At 39.4% G+C, this 18,224-nt stretch overlaps 1 protein-coding gene across 4 annotated transcripts in view; it reads left to right on the top strand.

Annotated features, from left to right (window-relative positions):
• SLC4A4 (solute carrier family 4 member 4) overlaps window positions 1–18,224 on the top strand; it is a 355,406-nt gene that overhangs the window by 161,561 nt on the left and 175,621 nt on the right. For all 4 annotated transcript variants that reach the window (XM_047719486.1, XM_047719487.1, XM_047719484.1 and 1 more), the window contains exon 6: window positions 3,963–4,142. In XM_047719486.1, the coding sequence (XP_047575442.1) occupies window positions 3,963–4,142 (180 nt within the window). The remainder of the gene's footprint in view (window positions 1–3,962; window positions 4,143–18,224) is intronic.

Here is an 18,224-nt window from a genome sequence, read left to right on the forward strand (position 1 = left end):
GGGTTGTGCCTTTCTCGCCCTCTCTCTTCCCATCTGCACAAGAGGTTGCAAACTTGGTGTTTCCTAAGGTTTCTTCCGGCTCTGCTCTCATATATAGTTGGCATGTTGTCACAATTGGTAGTGTTTGCGGGATTTTGAACACTGAAGGCTTAATTTCAGTGTAACTGTGAAATGTTACTGCCCCCACTTTCCTTGAAAGGTTTTATAGTTTGTGCTTAAAAAGATCACTGTAATGTGGGCCGTTTTATGGAAACTTAATGAAGGGCGTGAGCCACACAGATGTCAACCTGTTCTAACTGGTGATTTCCAGGCATTAGTACCAGAGGGCCGGCTGTGCCTTTGCATGGGTAGGCTTGAGATTACAAGGGAGGGCAAGCATAGTGGGAGGCCCTGCCAGGAAGGCTAGATAAGGAGCACTTTAATCCACAACCCTGGAATTAGAGCAGGAGCTTGATAACTTGTGCTGCAGATATGCTGGGGCTGTTTGTTTATTTTTATGGCTCTTCCGTGAAATGGACTTCCACACTGAACAAGACTTCAAGGGAAAGGAGAGGAGTAGCACCTAATTATTTTACTGTGGAGCAGAGGGTTAGCTGTAATTATAGGATCAGTTCTAAGAGTTTCACTGAGAAGGGTTTGTGCAGTTAAACACACTCAAGAGTTAAAGGCCACTCTCAAACCAAAACATTCCTATGGGAGAAACTCCCTCCCTTGCCCAAGCTTCCCACCAAGTGGCCCAGTGTTAGGTGACATTTATGGCCTCTGTGTAAGACGTGTGACGGAAAATCCTGGATCCAGCCTCTGCTTGGTTGCCAAGTAGCTGACTGTGTACCATGGACATCGTCCGTGTCTAGCTGTAGGCTGTCAGGCCATTTCTTCGGGGGCTTCCTATTAAGATGGGCTTCCACGAGATACAGGTCTGCCCCAGTGGAGCCCCCGGAACATCTCTAACTTCTCATAGGAGATGTTGTTATCCTGCCAGCTCCCATCACTTTTTTCATCAGACTTTATAAGAGAAGCTTTTGTTCTTATCTTCCCTTTTTAAAAAAAGATTTATTTACTTGAGAGAGAGAGCATGAGAGGGGAGCGGGGAGGGCAGCTGGAGAGGGTAAGAATCTCAAGCAGGTGCCATGCTGAGCACGGAGCCTGACACAGGGCTTGGTCCCAGGACCCTGAGATCATGACCTGAGCTGAAATCAAGAGTTGGAACCTTAACATCTGAGCAGATGCCCCTCTCATCTCCACTTCTGTATACTGGGAACTTTGCCAGGAAGAGAGTTTTGAGGTGTGCTAGATGCACTCATGTACCTGAAAAGGTAGGCATGGAATCTGCTCATTGCTCTGGTTCTGTGCTGGGGATGAGAGCTACATGCCACCTGCATACAGTGGCGAGGTAATGTCCTGTCATTGCATATCTTGTGTGGGTTCTGTGATGATTCTGCCTGAACCCTGTTCCGGACAGAGGAAATGTCGACCTGTCGTGTGACATTAGAGAAGGATGTGCCAGGCTACATTTCTGCCATCCTGTCGACATGCCGACTTGTGAGAAAGAGGATTTCTTCTTTTAGAGTAAAACGTGTCCTTCAAGGCTAAAAAATCATGGGGAGAAAGCCATGAGTTCCGTGCTTTGCTTTCTTCTCCTCTGGAATTCCGCCGCTCTCCTTGGTATTGAAACTGCACTCCTTGGTAGGTGAACTTGGTCCTGGCTGGGTTTCCCGTTGATCTTCTGGGGGAGGGGCCTGTTGTAGTGATTCTCAAGCGTCTTTGCCCCAGGCAGAGTTGCACCGCCCTTACCCGGGGCCGCGCTGAGTAATCCGCTCAGGTTTGCTTTCGGGAGCCTTTGTTCCCTGAGCGCTTTCCGTAGAGTCCGGAGGACGGGAGTGAAGATGGCGGCCTCCCGGTCTCTGGCCTGGAGGAGCCGAGAGCCTGGGGCCCCACTCCTCAGTGCGCCCTCAGAGAACAGCGCCCAATGACTCCCGTCACCCTGGCCTCCGGCCGCGCTCCGAGCTGACCGAGCCTGCGACCGGTTCAAGGCAACCCCGAGCTGAGAGTCACTCCTCGGCTCTGTCTCTGTAGCCGGCTTCCCCGTTCTAATACCGGTAAGCTCTGCGACACTCAGACACCCCCGATCCTTCTGTGACCCTGCGGGACCTGAGGCCGCGCTGACCCTGCCTGGGTATTTACCCTAAAGATACAAATGTAGTGATCCAAAGGGGCATGTGCACCCGAATGTTTATAGCAGCAATGTCTACAATAGCCAAACTATGGAAAGAACCTAGATGTCCATCTACAGACGAATGGATAAAGAAGATGTGGTATATATACACAATGGAATACTATGCAGCCATCAAAAGAAATGAAATCTTGCCATTTGCGACGACGTGGATGGAACTAGAGGGTATCATGCTTAGCGAAATAAGTCAATCGGAGAAAGACAACTATCATATGATCTCCCTGATATGAGGGAGAGGAGATGCAACATGGGGGGTTGAGGGGGTAGGAGAAGAGTAAATGAAACAAGATGGGATTGGGAGGGAGACAAACCATAAGTGACTCTTAATCTCACAAAACAAACTGAGGGTTGATCGGGGGGGGGGGTTGGGAGAGGAGGGTGGAGTTATGGATATTGGGGAGGGTATGTGCTATGGTGAGTGCTGTGAAGTGTGTAAACCTGGCAATTCGCAGACCTGTACCCATGGGGATAAAAATATATGTTTATAAAGCTGGAAAAAAAAAAAAGAAAAAAGAAAGGATGAATACCCAAGTTTTGTAGCAACATGGACGGGACTGGAAGAGATTATGCTGAGTGAAAGAAGTCAAGCAGAGAGAGTCAATTATCATATGGTTTCACTTATTTGTGGAGCATAACAAATAGCATGGAGGACAAGGGGAGATGGAGAGGAGAAGGGAGTTGAGGGAAATTGGAAGGGGAGGTGAACCATGAGAGACTATGGACTCTGAAAAACGATCTGAGAATTTTGAAGGGGTGGGGGGTGGGAGGTTGGGGGCACCAGGTGGTGGGTATTGTAGAGGGCACGGATTGCATGGAGCACTGGGTGTGGTGCAAAAATAATGAATACTGTTATGCTGAAAAAAAAAAACAACAACAACAACAAAAAAGTGTCCTTCAGCAGAGCCACCCATGGAGCAATTTCTATGAAACACGGTTATCTTTTCCAATTAAAGCCGTTCTAAAAACAAGAACGAATAGAAATTTTAACTTTTTTGTGGTAAGACTAAAATTTTATATTAAATTCTGGTGAGTTTATTTTTAAAATGATTAATGGAATATATTGAAAAGGCTTTTGTTGGATCCAAACAAGAACAGCCTCCCTTTTTAGAAAAGATGAAGGCATAGTTTTGTAGTTTAGTCTTTCATTGGATTAATTGGTGTTCAAATAACCTGATATGGGGAACAGTATTCTTTTCTTTTCCTTTGTTTTGTTTTAAGGAAAATACATCATTACAGAAGAATTTGGGAAACTAGATCTAAAAAATCAGTATTGTCACTACATTAAATTTTGCATATTCTTTTCAAGTTTTTCTTTTATCATTTATATTTCTGGCACATTTGCTATGAGAGAGTACATGAAATTTTTTAATCTTTCTTTTTTTTTGCTTAATTGAGAAAATGTAAATTACTGACTTACTGTGTTACTCATAGAAGAATGTGATTAATGTGAATTCACTATTAGCTGCAATTGAAAAAAAGGACAAGATGATTCTTCCTCTCCAAACATAAAATTTGTAGTGGAGTATTTATAACTTTCTCATTAACACCAGAATCTCTGTGTCCCCGTATCTTTACCCCCATACAAAGATGGAAGGTGGAAATTTGGGAAATACTGTGTTGATCGTAAGTTTGAGGATAATATCTGTAAAGTTGAGGTAAAAAGTTTAACTTTATGATCTTGTGGCTGACTTTTGCTTTTTGTTTTTGTTTTGCTTTGTTTTTGCATCAGAGATGATTGTTGACCATCAGATTGAGACAGGCCTATTGAAACCTGACCTTAAGGATAAGGTGACCTACACTTTGCTCCGGAGGCACCGGCATCAAACCAAGAAATCTAACCTTCGGTCCCTGGCTGACATTGGGAAGACAGTCTCCAGTGCGAGTCGGATGTTTACCAGCCCTGATAATGGTAATGCCAGGCCAAAGAGCCGCTTGGTTCTCCTCCCTTTCTCTCTCACCCTAACTCCATCTCGCGCCATTTGTCCTTGCTATCCCGCTCCACGTTCCTTCCTCAAGTTCATATGCCACAGCCATTTCCTAATGAGACTTTTATCCAGCTGGGCAGGTCTGCGGTTCTGTTGGAAAGATTCCAGCAGTTGCTAAGGCTGCAGATGTCAAGATGCCTCGCTCGCTCCCGTATACGTCTAGTCTGATTGGGATGGTCTGGTACCACCACTGTGGTGAAACCACCGAATATTTCAGATGAGTCATCAAACTCAGAGATTTTTGAGTATATCAAGGAACATGCTTTGACTTGTGGGTGTGTCAGAATTAGGAGGATAGATTGAGATATGATAAATGCTCTGAATTCTAGTATCATAAAGGGTTTCCTAGATATGTGAGATGGTGTCTACTCTATAACATTATTTATCCAAGTAAAGCTCAGTATTACATTTATTACTTAATAAAGTCTAGGCCTACAAAAAAAAGAAAAAGGATCATATGCTCTTCTGTTATGTGATAATGATGGTTAGATGTGAGAATAATTATTCAACGTGGGATACTACCCCATTGTATAGTAGTAGGAAAGGTTCTGTGTGTATTTATACTCTGTTGCATTCAGCAGAGTTTTCTATAAAGTATCTATCTTTTGTATCATTGTCTTTGTTTCAAATACATTTCATGGTTGTGTATAATCTGAGAAGGGGAGAAGTTTATTTCTAGGAAGTATGGAAGATAAAAGCATACAGGAAGTGTTGCTAAACATGGGGCTGGTAGAACCAGGTCTCTCTCATCCCACCTTGATCTTTTTTAGTACTAAGAGAAATGAGTAGATAAGGGAGCATCTAATTCATTGTCTTCATCTGTACTTTCAGAATAGGGTAAAGTATTTTGCCATGGGAAATGTGGACTAAATGAATTGTATAAACTGAATTCTAACTTAGCCACTCCATTTCTGGAAATTGAATTTTCTGACTTCATATTAAAACTAATGGTTGGCTGGAAGAGAGTTTACTGTTAGCAAACTTTCTCTGGTGTATTTTTGAACCATTTTATTATTGTACTTTCTTAATGAGTGTCCAGTCATTAAGTAGAACCAAATGAAAGGTTCAGTTTTATTGAATGACTTATACATTGATTTAACTGCTACCATAAATTTTTTAAAAAGCAAAACAAGTTATAAATAAGTACTTTAATTAGAAGTGCTCTTTATATAAAACAGTCACAAAAGAAGAATCTAATCTAGACTATTCCTACTATAGTTGCTATCATTACCTGGCATATTGCTGCTGACTGGAAATGTTTTATTTTTTTGTGTATGTCTTTTGCTGCTTTCTTTCTTGTTTTTCAATTATATTTTTGAAGCGCTTAATGGCTGGAAATGTTATGGGATGAACAATGGGCTATAACTGATGTCACAAATACTTCATTTTAAAAGGGGCCCTGTTTTTAAAATTATGGCAACTAAAGTAAAAGTCTTGTCTTTCATGTATTTTTTTTCTTATCCTCTTCTTCAAAGTTAAATGAAATTCCATGATTTGGAGATTAATTTTTTTTTATCCTGAAGTTGGTACTTACCATTAAAGAAGAAAGAAAGTGCATTTTTTCAAGTATTGCCCTATTTGCAAATTCAAGTATTGCTGTATTTGCGAAGAGAAGTGGAATGAATATGGCAGAATGAGGGTGCCTTCTACCAGTCTGGTCTGAGCTCCCTTTTCATGAAGTGGAGACAGAGTAGAAATTAAGAACAAGTGGATCTTGAGGCCAGTATTTTGTGTTTTAGGAGAAAGTATTGGGATGTAGAATACAACTGATATGTTGATATCATCCATCATCCAATCTTTTATCCTATCAGATCTTTGTACTTCAGAGCGAAGTTGAAATTGCCTTTGTCATTTACCTTTCACTTGTGAAATGTTATATATGCTAGGCGGAAAGCAAATAGGGAGCACAATCAGTTCTTCTTTTCCAGCTCTTCAGCTGATCAGCTTACACCCTGACGCATGGAACATGATTAGCCTTTTTAAACATGTTGTTATTGGCCTTTGTGTTACCTAACTCCTTTTAAATATCCAGAGGCAAGATTTGACATTGAGAGATTCTATAGTAATGACTTTCATGTATCTCTAAGTTGCATTATTATAAATTATCAGATGGCAAATTTTGGGTTTTCTAAAAGTGCTTTTTCTTAACTTGAAAGTTTATACAGTTATTTTTTATAAGTTAGGGTTTAATTTGATTATCTTTAACAACTATGAAATGTCGTTAGAATAAATTTCTAAACAACTATGTAGCTGTGGCTACTGTTTTAATTAATGAGAATCTTACATCTATTGATGTTGGAGCTAGATTCTAATATTGTAACCCCATATAAAAACTAGATAAACTTAGTTACTTCAGTCTTCTATTGTAGGTGAGAAAATAGATGTTGTTTGCTTTAGTTATGATAGCTACAGTGCAATTAATAGCTGAAATTTATGGAGATACTTTAGAATTGGAATTTTTTTCATTTCCGAGTGGTATGCTGGAGCTAGTTCTGTCTACTCACAACAGCCAATCAGGAATTTTGTAAACCAGTTGTTTAAACACAGCTACCATTAAAAGTTAAATTATGTACACATACCATTAAATAATGATATTAAAAACAAAGGTAATTTCTCAAAATTCATCATTTCCTATTTATTGCACTGGTACTGGAGTTTACACTCTTTGTGTTGTTAACATCTATTGTGTTTGTATGGTGGAAATACAACAAAATGGCGCTCAATTAGTCACCTCCTTCCCAACTCTGTGATCAGTGACTTCATTTTGGTAACTTGATGGAGGTAGCACTTATACTATAGAAATCAGCAAATTCAAATCAGGACCTGATTTATTGTTTTGTCACCTGTCTGTAGGCTTTACAAAGTGATGGAGAAAATGTTAATAGTGTGGATTAAATTTAAGTGTGTAGTGTCTATGGCCATTGCCTAGTCAGCTTGAGCTCTTAACAAATTACCATAGACTGGGTGGCTTAAACAACAGGCTTTTATTTCTCATAATTCTGGAGTCACAAGGGAAGTCCAAGATTAGGGTGCCACAGATTTGCTTCTTGATGAGGACCCTCTTCCTGGCTTGTAGATGGATGTCTTTTCATTGTATCTTCACATGGCAGAGGGAAATCTATCCTCTTTCTCTTCTCTGCTTTCATAAGGGCATTAATTGCATTCATGAAGGCTCTGTCCTCATGACCTAAGTTCCTCCCCAAAGCCCCACCACCTGCTATCACATTGGATGGGAGAGTTAGGGTTTCAACATAGGAATACTGGGAGGATACAAACATTCAGTCCAAAACAGCTTTTAAAATGCAAAGAACACAAAGCATCCTGTAAATGTTTGGCCCGGTATTCAAAAACTATTATGCAGGTTTAGCAAAGGAGTCACCCACATCATTGAGGAATGAGTGAAGTCTGACATATGTCTTCATTGTTTCACTTTTGTCCTACTTGTTAACATATATGATAATGGATGTTCAACAAGGATATTGAGTTGCAACTGTGTTTGGTTGCCAGTTGCAACCGTAAGTTGGCTATTGCTGAAAGAGTTTGATAAAAACTAACAAAGAATCAACTGACTCTATGTAATTTACGATAGAGTATATATATATTATTATTACTTGTATATGTGCTGCCTGTCCTTTATATCAATAAAAATTACTACACACAGAAGTGCTCGTGAGCATACACATGCCTTTTCCCCGAAGAGCTGGTTTTCTCAAACATTTAGCAGTACACCCACTAACAGCCCACTACTGTCTCTCCATAGCTAGAGATTAACTCTTATTTTTTAGGGTCCCGATGTAGCTTTGTGTTTAAGATAATTTAGTGTTTTTAAAAAGAACTGGAAAACATTTTTATTTGTAATAAATCAGGAAAGAATCAGGCTAGCTTCCAAGGTGTTAATTATTGTGAAATTACTACTTGTCTGAGACATCTGTGAGTTCTGATGGACATGTCTTCCAGGTACTAAATTTTAGGCAAGTGCTGTAATTTCATAGTATATTAATTGAGGTATTTCTGTGGGGTTAGTGTTGGGTTTTCATTTCCTCTGGTGCTAGATTTCCCTTCACCCACTCTTTTTCTTACTATTACTTTAGCTTGAGCCATATGAAATTGCCATTTTGTAGTTAAATAAAGTTGACTGTCAGCAATTTCATATAGCTCTACTTAATAATTTGGTTTGAGATACTTAGAAAATCTATATTATTATAGTTTACTATGAAAGAATAACCAGTAAGCCTAGGAACATTCCTTGGTAGTACTTGAAAATCAAGTAAGATGTATTTCATTTGCTCTTTATTAGAAAGTAAAAATAAAGTTTATACTTAATTGGTATGTATTCAAAGTATTTAGTGTGATGTTTTTGACAAGGTTACCTGATCACTGTCTTAAAGAATTATGGTTTGTAGAATGATCTGATTTTTAAAAAAACATCACTTACCACCTAAATGGGTACTTTTGAAATGTGGTGTCTAAGCTTATAGGAGATGAATGAGACCTGACTTAAGGACGAAGACCAACTAGGTACCTTAATTCGTGTATTCAGCTTGCATCACCTTTGTGGAAATTTGGTCAATGCCATTATCAGTTTGTCCCTGTTCTCCCTCCCTCCCCCCCGCCCCCAGCGTCTTCATTTTTTTTTATCCCTAGACTATCATAGAAACCTGTTCCTTACCCTCCATTGTCTGTAAATGCACATGCCCTTTCCTAAAGTGACTTTGGTTATCCAGTTAAACCTAGACTATGAATTTCATTTTTTTCCCATTCCAATTTCATGACCCCATTTTTCTTTAGTTTTTTTTTTTAAATAAAAAGTTAGAAAGGTACTTTAGTATGTAGTTCCCTGTCTGTAAAACAGAGATAATGAAAATTAAATGAGATAATATATGTAAAATGTTTAAAGTGGTGACTGGCACATAGTAATCAAACAATTACTCCACAAAGTGCAATTAAGGAAAAAAATCATATTGAGTAAGAGCGGTTTCTGGAATGATATTTGCTCTGTAGCTTATTATTTGGAAAGAGACCCATGGATATAGTGCTGAGTTATCTCCTCTGCCCTTTGGTATTGGTAGCTAATCCCAAATGGGATGTAAGAGAGAAGGAAGCTCTTTCCCATCACAGTCCCTTACAAAGAGTCTTTCTCCCTCATTCATTTTACTCTTTGCTAAATGACTGTCCGGGAAACCCTAAACCATACTGAGAATCCAAGACTTGCTAAAGCTGCTCTAGCAGGTAGGTGAGGGGTAGGACAAGGTGGCAGCTCCAGGACTAGGGCGGCTGGCTCTGGTGCCTCATGCTGCTTCCTCCATGTTTTTTCCTGTCTGTGCTGTGGCCTTGATACTGAGAGAGATCCAGGGCTTGTTCCTCATTGAGCCTCTGGATTTTCTCTTCAGTTTGCCACTTTTTTTTTTTTTTTTTCCTGTCAGATATGAGAACTGTGATCTGTTTGCTCCCACTCCTTGGTGCCATCACTTACTTTCTCCCTGGACTCCTCTCTTCACTGTTGCTTCCCAGGCCGCTGCTGCTTCCTTGCTGCCTCTCACACTGCTTCTTCTGACAGAAGCACACAGCACCTTTAGATGTTTAAAAAAGTGTCCTCTAGTGCTGTTACCTGCAGTTCTAGAGACTGTGGTTAGCAACAAAGAACAGACAATGGAAAGAAATCAATTTTTTTTTTTTGTTAACAGTAATTCTCGGCCCCATTGAAATATAAGTGGGATTAGCTAGGCTCTTGTTGCTTTGGATCTGATTTGAGATTAGGCGTATTCAAGCTATTTGGTTTGGCTGTTAGATCAAGCTGCCTAGATACTGGCACGCGGAAGATCTGGCCCGGACCACCGCCAGGTTTGGCAGCTTTCTCGGTCCCTTTAGAAATTCTTCGCTTTTTGTCTGGGTTTTGGATTCTGGTTTATCCCAATTGTTTCTGGTTGGGTTGTTCTACTTCGTAGCCCCCCTTTCCCTGTACCCTGGAATTCAGACCTGGTCCCAGAATCAATGGGTAAGGCAGGCATTTCTTTAACTTCCCTCAGAGGTTCTGTTCCTTTGAAGCAGGCGGTCATGTTTCTCCAGTTCTGAGACGGGTCAATCAACATTTTGTTTCTCAGGCTCACATCACCTTAAAATGAGAGTCCTCTTCCCAGGTGCTTTTCTGCATACAACCAGCTCTCTCCCAAATCCAACAGCACATATCCATCTGTTTTGTTCAGGGCTCTAATTCTGCGTTCATTTGCACAGCACAGATGAATGTCCTGGCCAGAACCCAGCGAATGATCAAGCTCTTCTCAGCCTCAGTTTAAATGAACCAATCCATGGAAAGTTTCTAGAAAAGTACCTCAATATACCTTCATAAGAGTAACTTAATAATAGTAGTATTTCTACTTCATGTATCAGATACCACTCATTTCTTTTCTCTTCCCTAGGCAAGTGACTGATCTTCCAGATTTATAGTGTTCAGATCTTTAAAGAAGCAATAACACATTTTTTTCCAGGAGTTCTTTTCACCCAAATATTCATTAGTCTGTTCTGCTGTTTATGGCAATGAAGAGTCAGGCTTAAGAGATATAATACCAGTGAGTATTTCGTTTTTGACATAAAAGTCCTACTTTATAATCTTCTTGGAGACATGAGCCATCTTTTCTGAAGGCTTCATACTAGTCCTGGATGAATACTTTCTAGTAGTGCTATTTTGAGCAATTTACGTAATATCTTTGGGCCTTATTCTTTAAATCTGTAAATAAAGGTAGTAGTGTCTTATCCTTTTCATACAACCAGGAGTAGATGAGATCTTTTTGTGAAAAGTTCTTAGGAATCATAATGTGAGATACCACTGTAAGGAATGGCTATTCAGAAATACTTAAAGGAGCAGATTTAATGCCTTTTACATTTAAAACCAAGGACAGACTCAATTCACCACCATTATTTTGTACTCTGTTTTTCTTTGTGCCTCATTCCCCCCTGCTCCTACTACTCCATAAATGAAAACATTCTTGGAGTTTTATTTTTCAAGCAGTATTGCTTTCATTATCAATTTTAGAGATGCCAAATAGTACATAATGAGGTGTCACTTGTGGGCTTTCTAATATTTGCAATTAGCATATGAAGATTGAGCAATATGTCTGGGCAAGGACAGTTGTTAGCTATTAATAAATAATATATGTATAACAGGATGTTACCATGAAATAAACATAGTTTTGAATTTTATTAGTTTCTGGTCCACAGCCAGGGTCTCTGATGGAGTAAAGGAATGGAATGATTCTCTGTGTCATACCCTCCCACGTAGGGAAAAGCGATGTACTCAGAGGGCCTTTTGCTGCTGCCACCACGGGGTAGTTGTCATCTCCGAGATCCTTGATGGAGATGTCTTTGCGAAGTCTTGTTTTCCCCAGCCTCATCTTTCTCTAAGAGCAGTTAGGAGAGTAGGTGTAGATCTGGGACCACATCCTGTCCTCTTCTTTATAAAAGACAGACAGAAGAGGAAAGGGAAGGAGAGGAAAATGTGAAAAAGGAGGGAAGGTGATGAGGGGATGTGAGCACCGTGAACTCCTTACCTTATCTTCCCAAAAGAAAGAAGAGGGAATAAAATTAATGTCTGCCAAGAATAATTGAGCAAGCTGCATCCACTCAAGCCTAGCTTCTGCACAAATCACAAAGGTCAAAAAGGAGATCTGTTGAGGTTTATGAACCCAAAAGCTTAAAAATCACATTTTGAATTTAAAGTTGAATTGAATTAGGCCAGCATTTCTGTCTTTGATGTTTCCCAACACCCTCTAGGATGCTGAGCAAAGGAAACATCATTCCATTCCATCAGCGATAGTAGTGGCAGCAGCGACAATAGTATCTCCTGTTAATTGAACCCTCATTATGCACCTGGCGTTGTCCTCCATGATGTTTCTACTATATACATCATCATTGCTTCTTGGCCTTTTGGCTAAGATCAAGTCTAATGTATATATCATTATTTCTATTTGCATAGGAAAAACCTGAGCTCAGAAATGTAATACAATTTGCCCAAGCTTAAAAATATGGAGGAACCTAGCGTGTTTAATAACAATGTGCTGATTAAACTACAAAGGGCAATGAGCATCCGTAACCATAATTTATTTCCCACACATCAGTTGAGCCCAGGTCTTTTTGTGTAATAATGTGATGTTGAAGGGATCTAGAAGTCAGTCTATGTCTAGGCAGGAATACGCTCCAGCTGTGGCAGTTGGATGTCTTTATTGGCTCTCTAAATGGAGATTTCTAGGCAACATTTCATGTGTACACAGGTGAAATGCAGCTATATTCTTGGGTTAAACTTTTTGATTAAGTAATTGTGGAATGCATAATACACGCTCAATGACTCCTTTTAAAAAATTATTCAAATTCTAGTTAGTTAACATACAGTTTAATATTAGTTTCAGGATGACTGTTTGAACATAGAACATTGCAATCCTAAGAGAGTGCTAAAACTTTAACTTGAGTAAAATTTATTTTTTTCTTAATGGGATTGTTAAAAACGCATTTTGCTGGAGAGGTGTTTTTTTTTTTTTTTGCCTGATTTAAGTAGGGATACCCTCACTTGAACTGATTAGGATTGATGGTTTTGGCAAACTTGATCTCAAGGGTAACATGAATCATTAAAAAAATTCTCACCACCACACCTTTTTCTACAGTGTAGATATTGGAAACCATTACTCTGAAATCTTTAAAGCTATAGATCTTTCGATCTTTCCTCATCAAGTCACAATAATATAAGCCAATTTCTTCCTTGTTTATGCTTGGAGTCAAGCAAAAATGATTTAGAAGAGAACATGTAAGATAATAGCAAAGCTAAGTTGTTTATTTTGAAGCTTAAGTGTAGAAGAGGTACAATGAAACCATTATCTGGAAAAGGCGTACATAATATGTATTACCGTGGTATAATTATAGAAAGTTCTGCTCCAGCTTTGGGAACGACTTTTCAAAATTCTATCTTTGAAGTAAATTTGTGAAGAGAAAAGAACGCAACATGAAAGGGTTACAGAGTTTGTATCTCTTCCTGCACAGAAGTACACAGAGGGTCCAACAAATCAAAATGTTGGAATTTGCCAACATAAGTAATGGATGCTGTGAGCCTCCCAGTTTTCATGAGAGTAAGCAGCCAGATGGCTCCAATCAGCTTTGCTAAAACCCAGGTGCCAAGTCTCTATGGGCAGTTTCATTTTTCATGCCTGTCTTTGGAGCCAGGTTCTTTGCTGCTGTGTGCCAGGCTCTTCCACTGCCCCCTTGATGGTGCTGTTCAGCGTCAGTGGAGGCTACGCGTTTGCAAAAAGGAGTTTCCAGCTTTAGCTCCCCACAGACAACACACTGACATCTTGGGAGCAGTTGAGGAGAGAGGAGCTGTTGGGGAAGTTAGTTATCAGCACCTGAGTTTCAGACCAGCTTCCTCCCTCTTGCACTCACTTGAGGGGCAAGCCCTGGTACCAGGGTAGCTTCACTCTGCTCAGAAGCTGAAGGATGTGAATGTTCTGGTGGGCTTACTTTGCCCTGGCAACCCCTGTCAGTTTTCTTCGACCTGAAATTTCAGTCAGTCCTCACTCAGGCCTAGATAAATGGCTGGGGTTGTCCCCCACCTCTCATTTCCTTTAGCTAAGTTGGCTGGAATATTCAAGTGATCTTGAAGCAGACCACTCAGTTGTCAAAAGGAATAGGAGGTGAGACTTGGTCAGCGTGATATTATGTTTCTAAGTGCCTCCTTCTTGACAAAAGCAATTTTGGAATAATCTCAACTGATTCATTTCCCTTTTTTTCATTTTTCTTAGTGCAATAAAAACTTGCAAAGAAGTTCAGTTATGGGAAACAATTAAAAATTCAGATTGCAAAGAGAAGACATCAGATTTGCCTCAAACAGGTGCTGGCACAGACGGCCTGCTCGAAAGTCCTGGCTTTATTTACAGCTTTTAACACAGACAGATAAATTGACAAAAATGTTTCTAGATTTTATAATGTGCAGAATGCCCAAATTTGGTCATAAACTTACATTAATTTGTAAATGAGTCCATTCAAAACTTGACCTCCCAAGTCACCAGTAGCCTTAAAGACTCTTTATCTGCCCTGTTATTTGCAGAATTGTGTGAATCGATTATCTAATCTTTGCTTTTGGTTGGATATGCTTTGTTGTCTTGATTATTTACTGACTGTCATATTAAAACTCTCTTAAATCAAATTGGATGTAGTCTGATGGTTAGATATTTCCTATCTCACTGTTCCTTGAAGGACAATTATGCTGCCTATTTCTTAGTAGCCTTGGACTGAGGTATTTGATGAGAACAGCAGAATAGATGACATGAAGCCCAAATGAAATTATCTTGAGGCAGAAGTTCATGATGCTCTCCAGTTGATGAAAAATACCTAGAGGAACCATACTTTGCATTTAGCTTGCATCATTAATCTGTTGGATTTGGTCTAAGATTTGGCATGGGTACACTGAATATTAAAATTATAGTAAAAGAAGTATTAAAGGACACCAGAAATTGAGGACTAACATGCATTTCTGAATTGGTTCATATTAAGGTGTTGATTTATCTATATCCCAGTCTCATATTTCTGAAGGGCTGAAAAACAGAGGCAACGGAAATTGAAAACCAGTTCGATATTCACCAAGGAAAATATTTCAGAAGTAGAAGTATGAACTGTTGCTTTCTGCATTCCTGTACAAGATCCATGGAAGGGTCTGTAGGGTAGATCATAAGAAAGACCTTACTAACATAATCCCCTGCCCCCTGTGCTTTACAAAACTGTGTGTAGCTTCCCTCTGTGTGTGCTTGCATGGTGCAAAATTATTAACAGTCTTGATCTTACGTCTTAAGATTAGTGTTCGTTATGTAGATCTTTCTTCTGGATACAGTCCATGTTTTGTCTGTTAGAACTGCAGGGCAGATCATTCCCTGGTACTTGGGGAACTATAATGGTTGAATGTACTTTTTTCAAAGTCTTTTCATTCTGTGTTGGGATTTGTTCCATCTAAGGGTCTTGGGAGGGGGTATTTGTGTCGATGTAATATGTCACTGTTCTTCTTTAACTCGCTTGTGTGATTTGCTTTAGTATTTTTTCTTCTAAATTAATGCTTCCATCCTCATCCTTGCTGTGGCTGCATATGTGTCCTCCTCCTCCTGTCTTCTGCTTCTGACACTAAAGCCCGCAGCCCGCTTGAGAACTCAGTGCCCTGCCTAGCAACCCGCACCTTGGATGATGACCCCCGAGTGCGGCGCACTCCCAGCGTGGGATGGCTAAGTAAGTCCATGGCTGGGGAGGGCAAGGATGGTGGCGACGGTGGGGAGTGGGAGGGCGTGAAGGTTGGGCTCACCGTTACTGAGTGGAGGTCAAGAATGTCTGAAAGGATAAGCATTACAGATTCATATAATTACTGATTTATTCCTTCTACTGCCAGAGAATACAGTAATAATGTATTCTCTGGGTGAGCTGCCATTTTGAATTCAAGCTGAGTGCCATGAAGATAATGGAAAGAGTTCCAGACTCAGGGTGAGGCCTAGCACAGGTGGTGCTCCATTCATGCAATGCTGCTGGGAGCCTTGGTTTCCTGATGGGATGGGGAATCATGATGCTGGGCCCTCCTTTTTCAGAGGATTGTGAGGAGGATCACTTGGGATGAGATCTCTGATCAAAAACATTCAAGTGCTGGGTTGGAGGAAGTACTTACTGGGTTAATGGGCTAAGAAAAAAAAAATCCAAATTCCCTTTATGGGTAAGAAAGGCAGTAGGCGCCATGGATATAAGATAGAATCTTCATTTTTTTTTTTTTTAAAATAAAGAGCTTGTTAAGAGACAGGATTTATTATACCTAAAACCCAAAGAGAAAGAACAAGCTATGTGGACTTTTTCCAAATTTGATTATTCGTGATATAAATTTCTCTTACTTGTCAAAAAGCCCATCCATAGTGACACCATTAGGTTTTTAACTCTTTCTTATCACCTTTCTTATAATAAACCCATTGATTTATACTTTTTACTCATTTAGCATGAGAAAATTTCATTTTCCTGGGAAGATGAGATGTCTTATTCATATGACCTAATGGGGGAAGTTTTTAGTTCACCTTAGAATAGTGTTTGTTGCACTACATATTTCCAGGGCTTTTCTTGGAGTAAATTTGGTGTTTTTGGAAACTCTTTTAATAATTTCTGTGTCCCATAGAAATACAAATGTATGTGCTGCACTTTACAGTGCCAGGCACTGCGCTAGGCAGCGGAGATAAGGAAATGAGTCCCTCTCCTCAGGAGACTGCCTTTCTAATGAAGGAGGCAGAACACAATGGGTAAAATTGTGTAAAATGCTAAGTGAAATGACTAAAAATCACATACACACACTTGAGATTATGGGAACATCTGCTTGGCCTGGGAGTTGTGATGGCAGAAGAGGCTTTGGAGGAGATGATTTTAGGGCTAAATATTAAAGGAGAGGTAGGAGTTTGGTGATAGAATAATAGGGTGAAGGGACCCTAATTGAACTTGTAACTTTGTAATGATTTCTGCTACATATTAGGTCTAAGAAGCTGGAATGTTTTTTTCTTGAATAATAATAATAAAAGTTGCAAACATTAACTTAAACCACTTTTCAGTAATAAACCCTCAGCTAAGTTTTTGTGTGACAACATTTAATTTTCTGAACAATCCTGTGAAGTGCCCATTGTTATTCATATTTTACAGATGAACACATGGGCCTTAGAGAGGTAAAGTAACTTGCCCAAGTCACATGGATTCCAAGTGTCTAGGACAAGTGTTGAACTTTCCTATATGGTAGTTTCATGAGTAATATCTCACTGAACTTGAAGTATAGGAAATTCACATGGTTACATTGCCAAAGAGATGCACTGATTCCACTATTGATGCTCTCACACTTACATGATTATCTCTGTAAGTATTATGCATTCATTCCTTCTGATGATTTTTTTTTTTTTTTTTTTTTTTTTTTTTTTTTTGGTGATGCCTCTTGGGAAAAAATAAATTCGGGTATAGAAGTTTAGTCATTGGGGTTTGGAGTCAGGCAGAATTGGGTTTGAATACTTGCTGGCTTCCTGACTTTGGACAAGTTACTTCCCTACTATAAATTTAGGTTTCTCAACTGTAAAATTGGGTTAATCTTAGCAACAGAGGACTGTTGTGAGAATTAAATTAGAAATCCATGAAGTGTTTATTTTATTTCATAGCACTCGATAAATCCAACATTATCACTATTATTAGCAAATTGCTTACAGGAATTGCTCAAGAAATTGTAGTCATTTTTGTCCTCTGAAACCACATCAGACATCTAGACATTGAAATATTGTTGTGGATAAATCATCAAGGAAATTGACCAAAATCTTCAGTTTGTCAATGATGAAAATATGTCAACCAGTTGGAAATGAACCTTAGACCACATCCTGGGCCAATCCTTTTACGAAAACACATTTTAGTCATGAGAGAGGATTCTCCTTACTTCCTATTTATATGCTATATTCTCTCCTTAGATAAACAGCTTTGATTTGTAATCTCAGTCACCTGCCTGGAGCTCCCTGTTACTTACCACATCAACCAATTAATTTAGTATACACATATAGATGGTCTGCAACTTACAATGGTTCCACGTCTCATTTTTCTACTTTATGGTGGTGTGAAAGTAATAAACACTTAGTAGAAACTGTACTTTGAATTTTGATCTTTTCCCTGGCTGATGATAGGCGGCACAATACGCTTTCATGATGCGGGTCAGTGGCAAGGACCCAGCCCCTCCATGCAGTCACGAGGTAAACCACCAACCCAATCTTGTGACCATTCTGGATCCATGAACCATTTTTTTTTTACTTCCAGTACAATGTATAATAAATTATATTCACCATTTTATTAAAAAGAGGCTTTGTGCTAAATGATTTCGTCCAACTGTAGGCTAATGTAAGTGTTCTAAGCACATTTAAGGCAGGGGAGGCTAAGCATGAGGTTCAGTAGTTTGAGGCTATTAAGTGCACTTTGACTTAACATATTTTTCATTTATGATA

This window comes from Lutra lutra, chromosome 2 (genome assembly GCF_902655055.1).
Source record: "Lutra lutra chromosome 2, mLutLut1.2, whole genome shotgun sequence".
Lineage (NCBI taxonomy): Eukaryota > Metazoa > Chordata > Mammalia > Carnivora > Mustelidae > Lutra > Lutra lutra.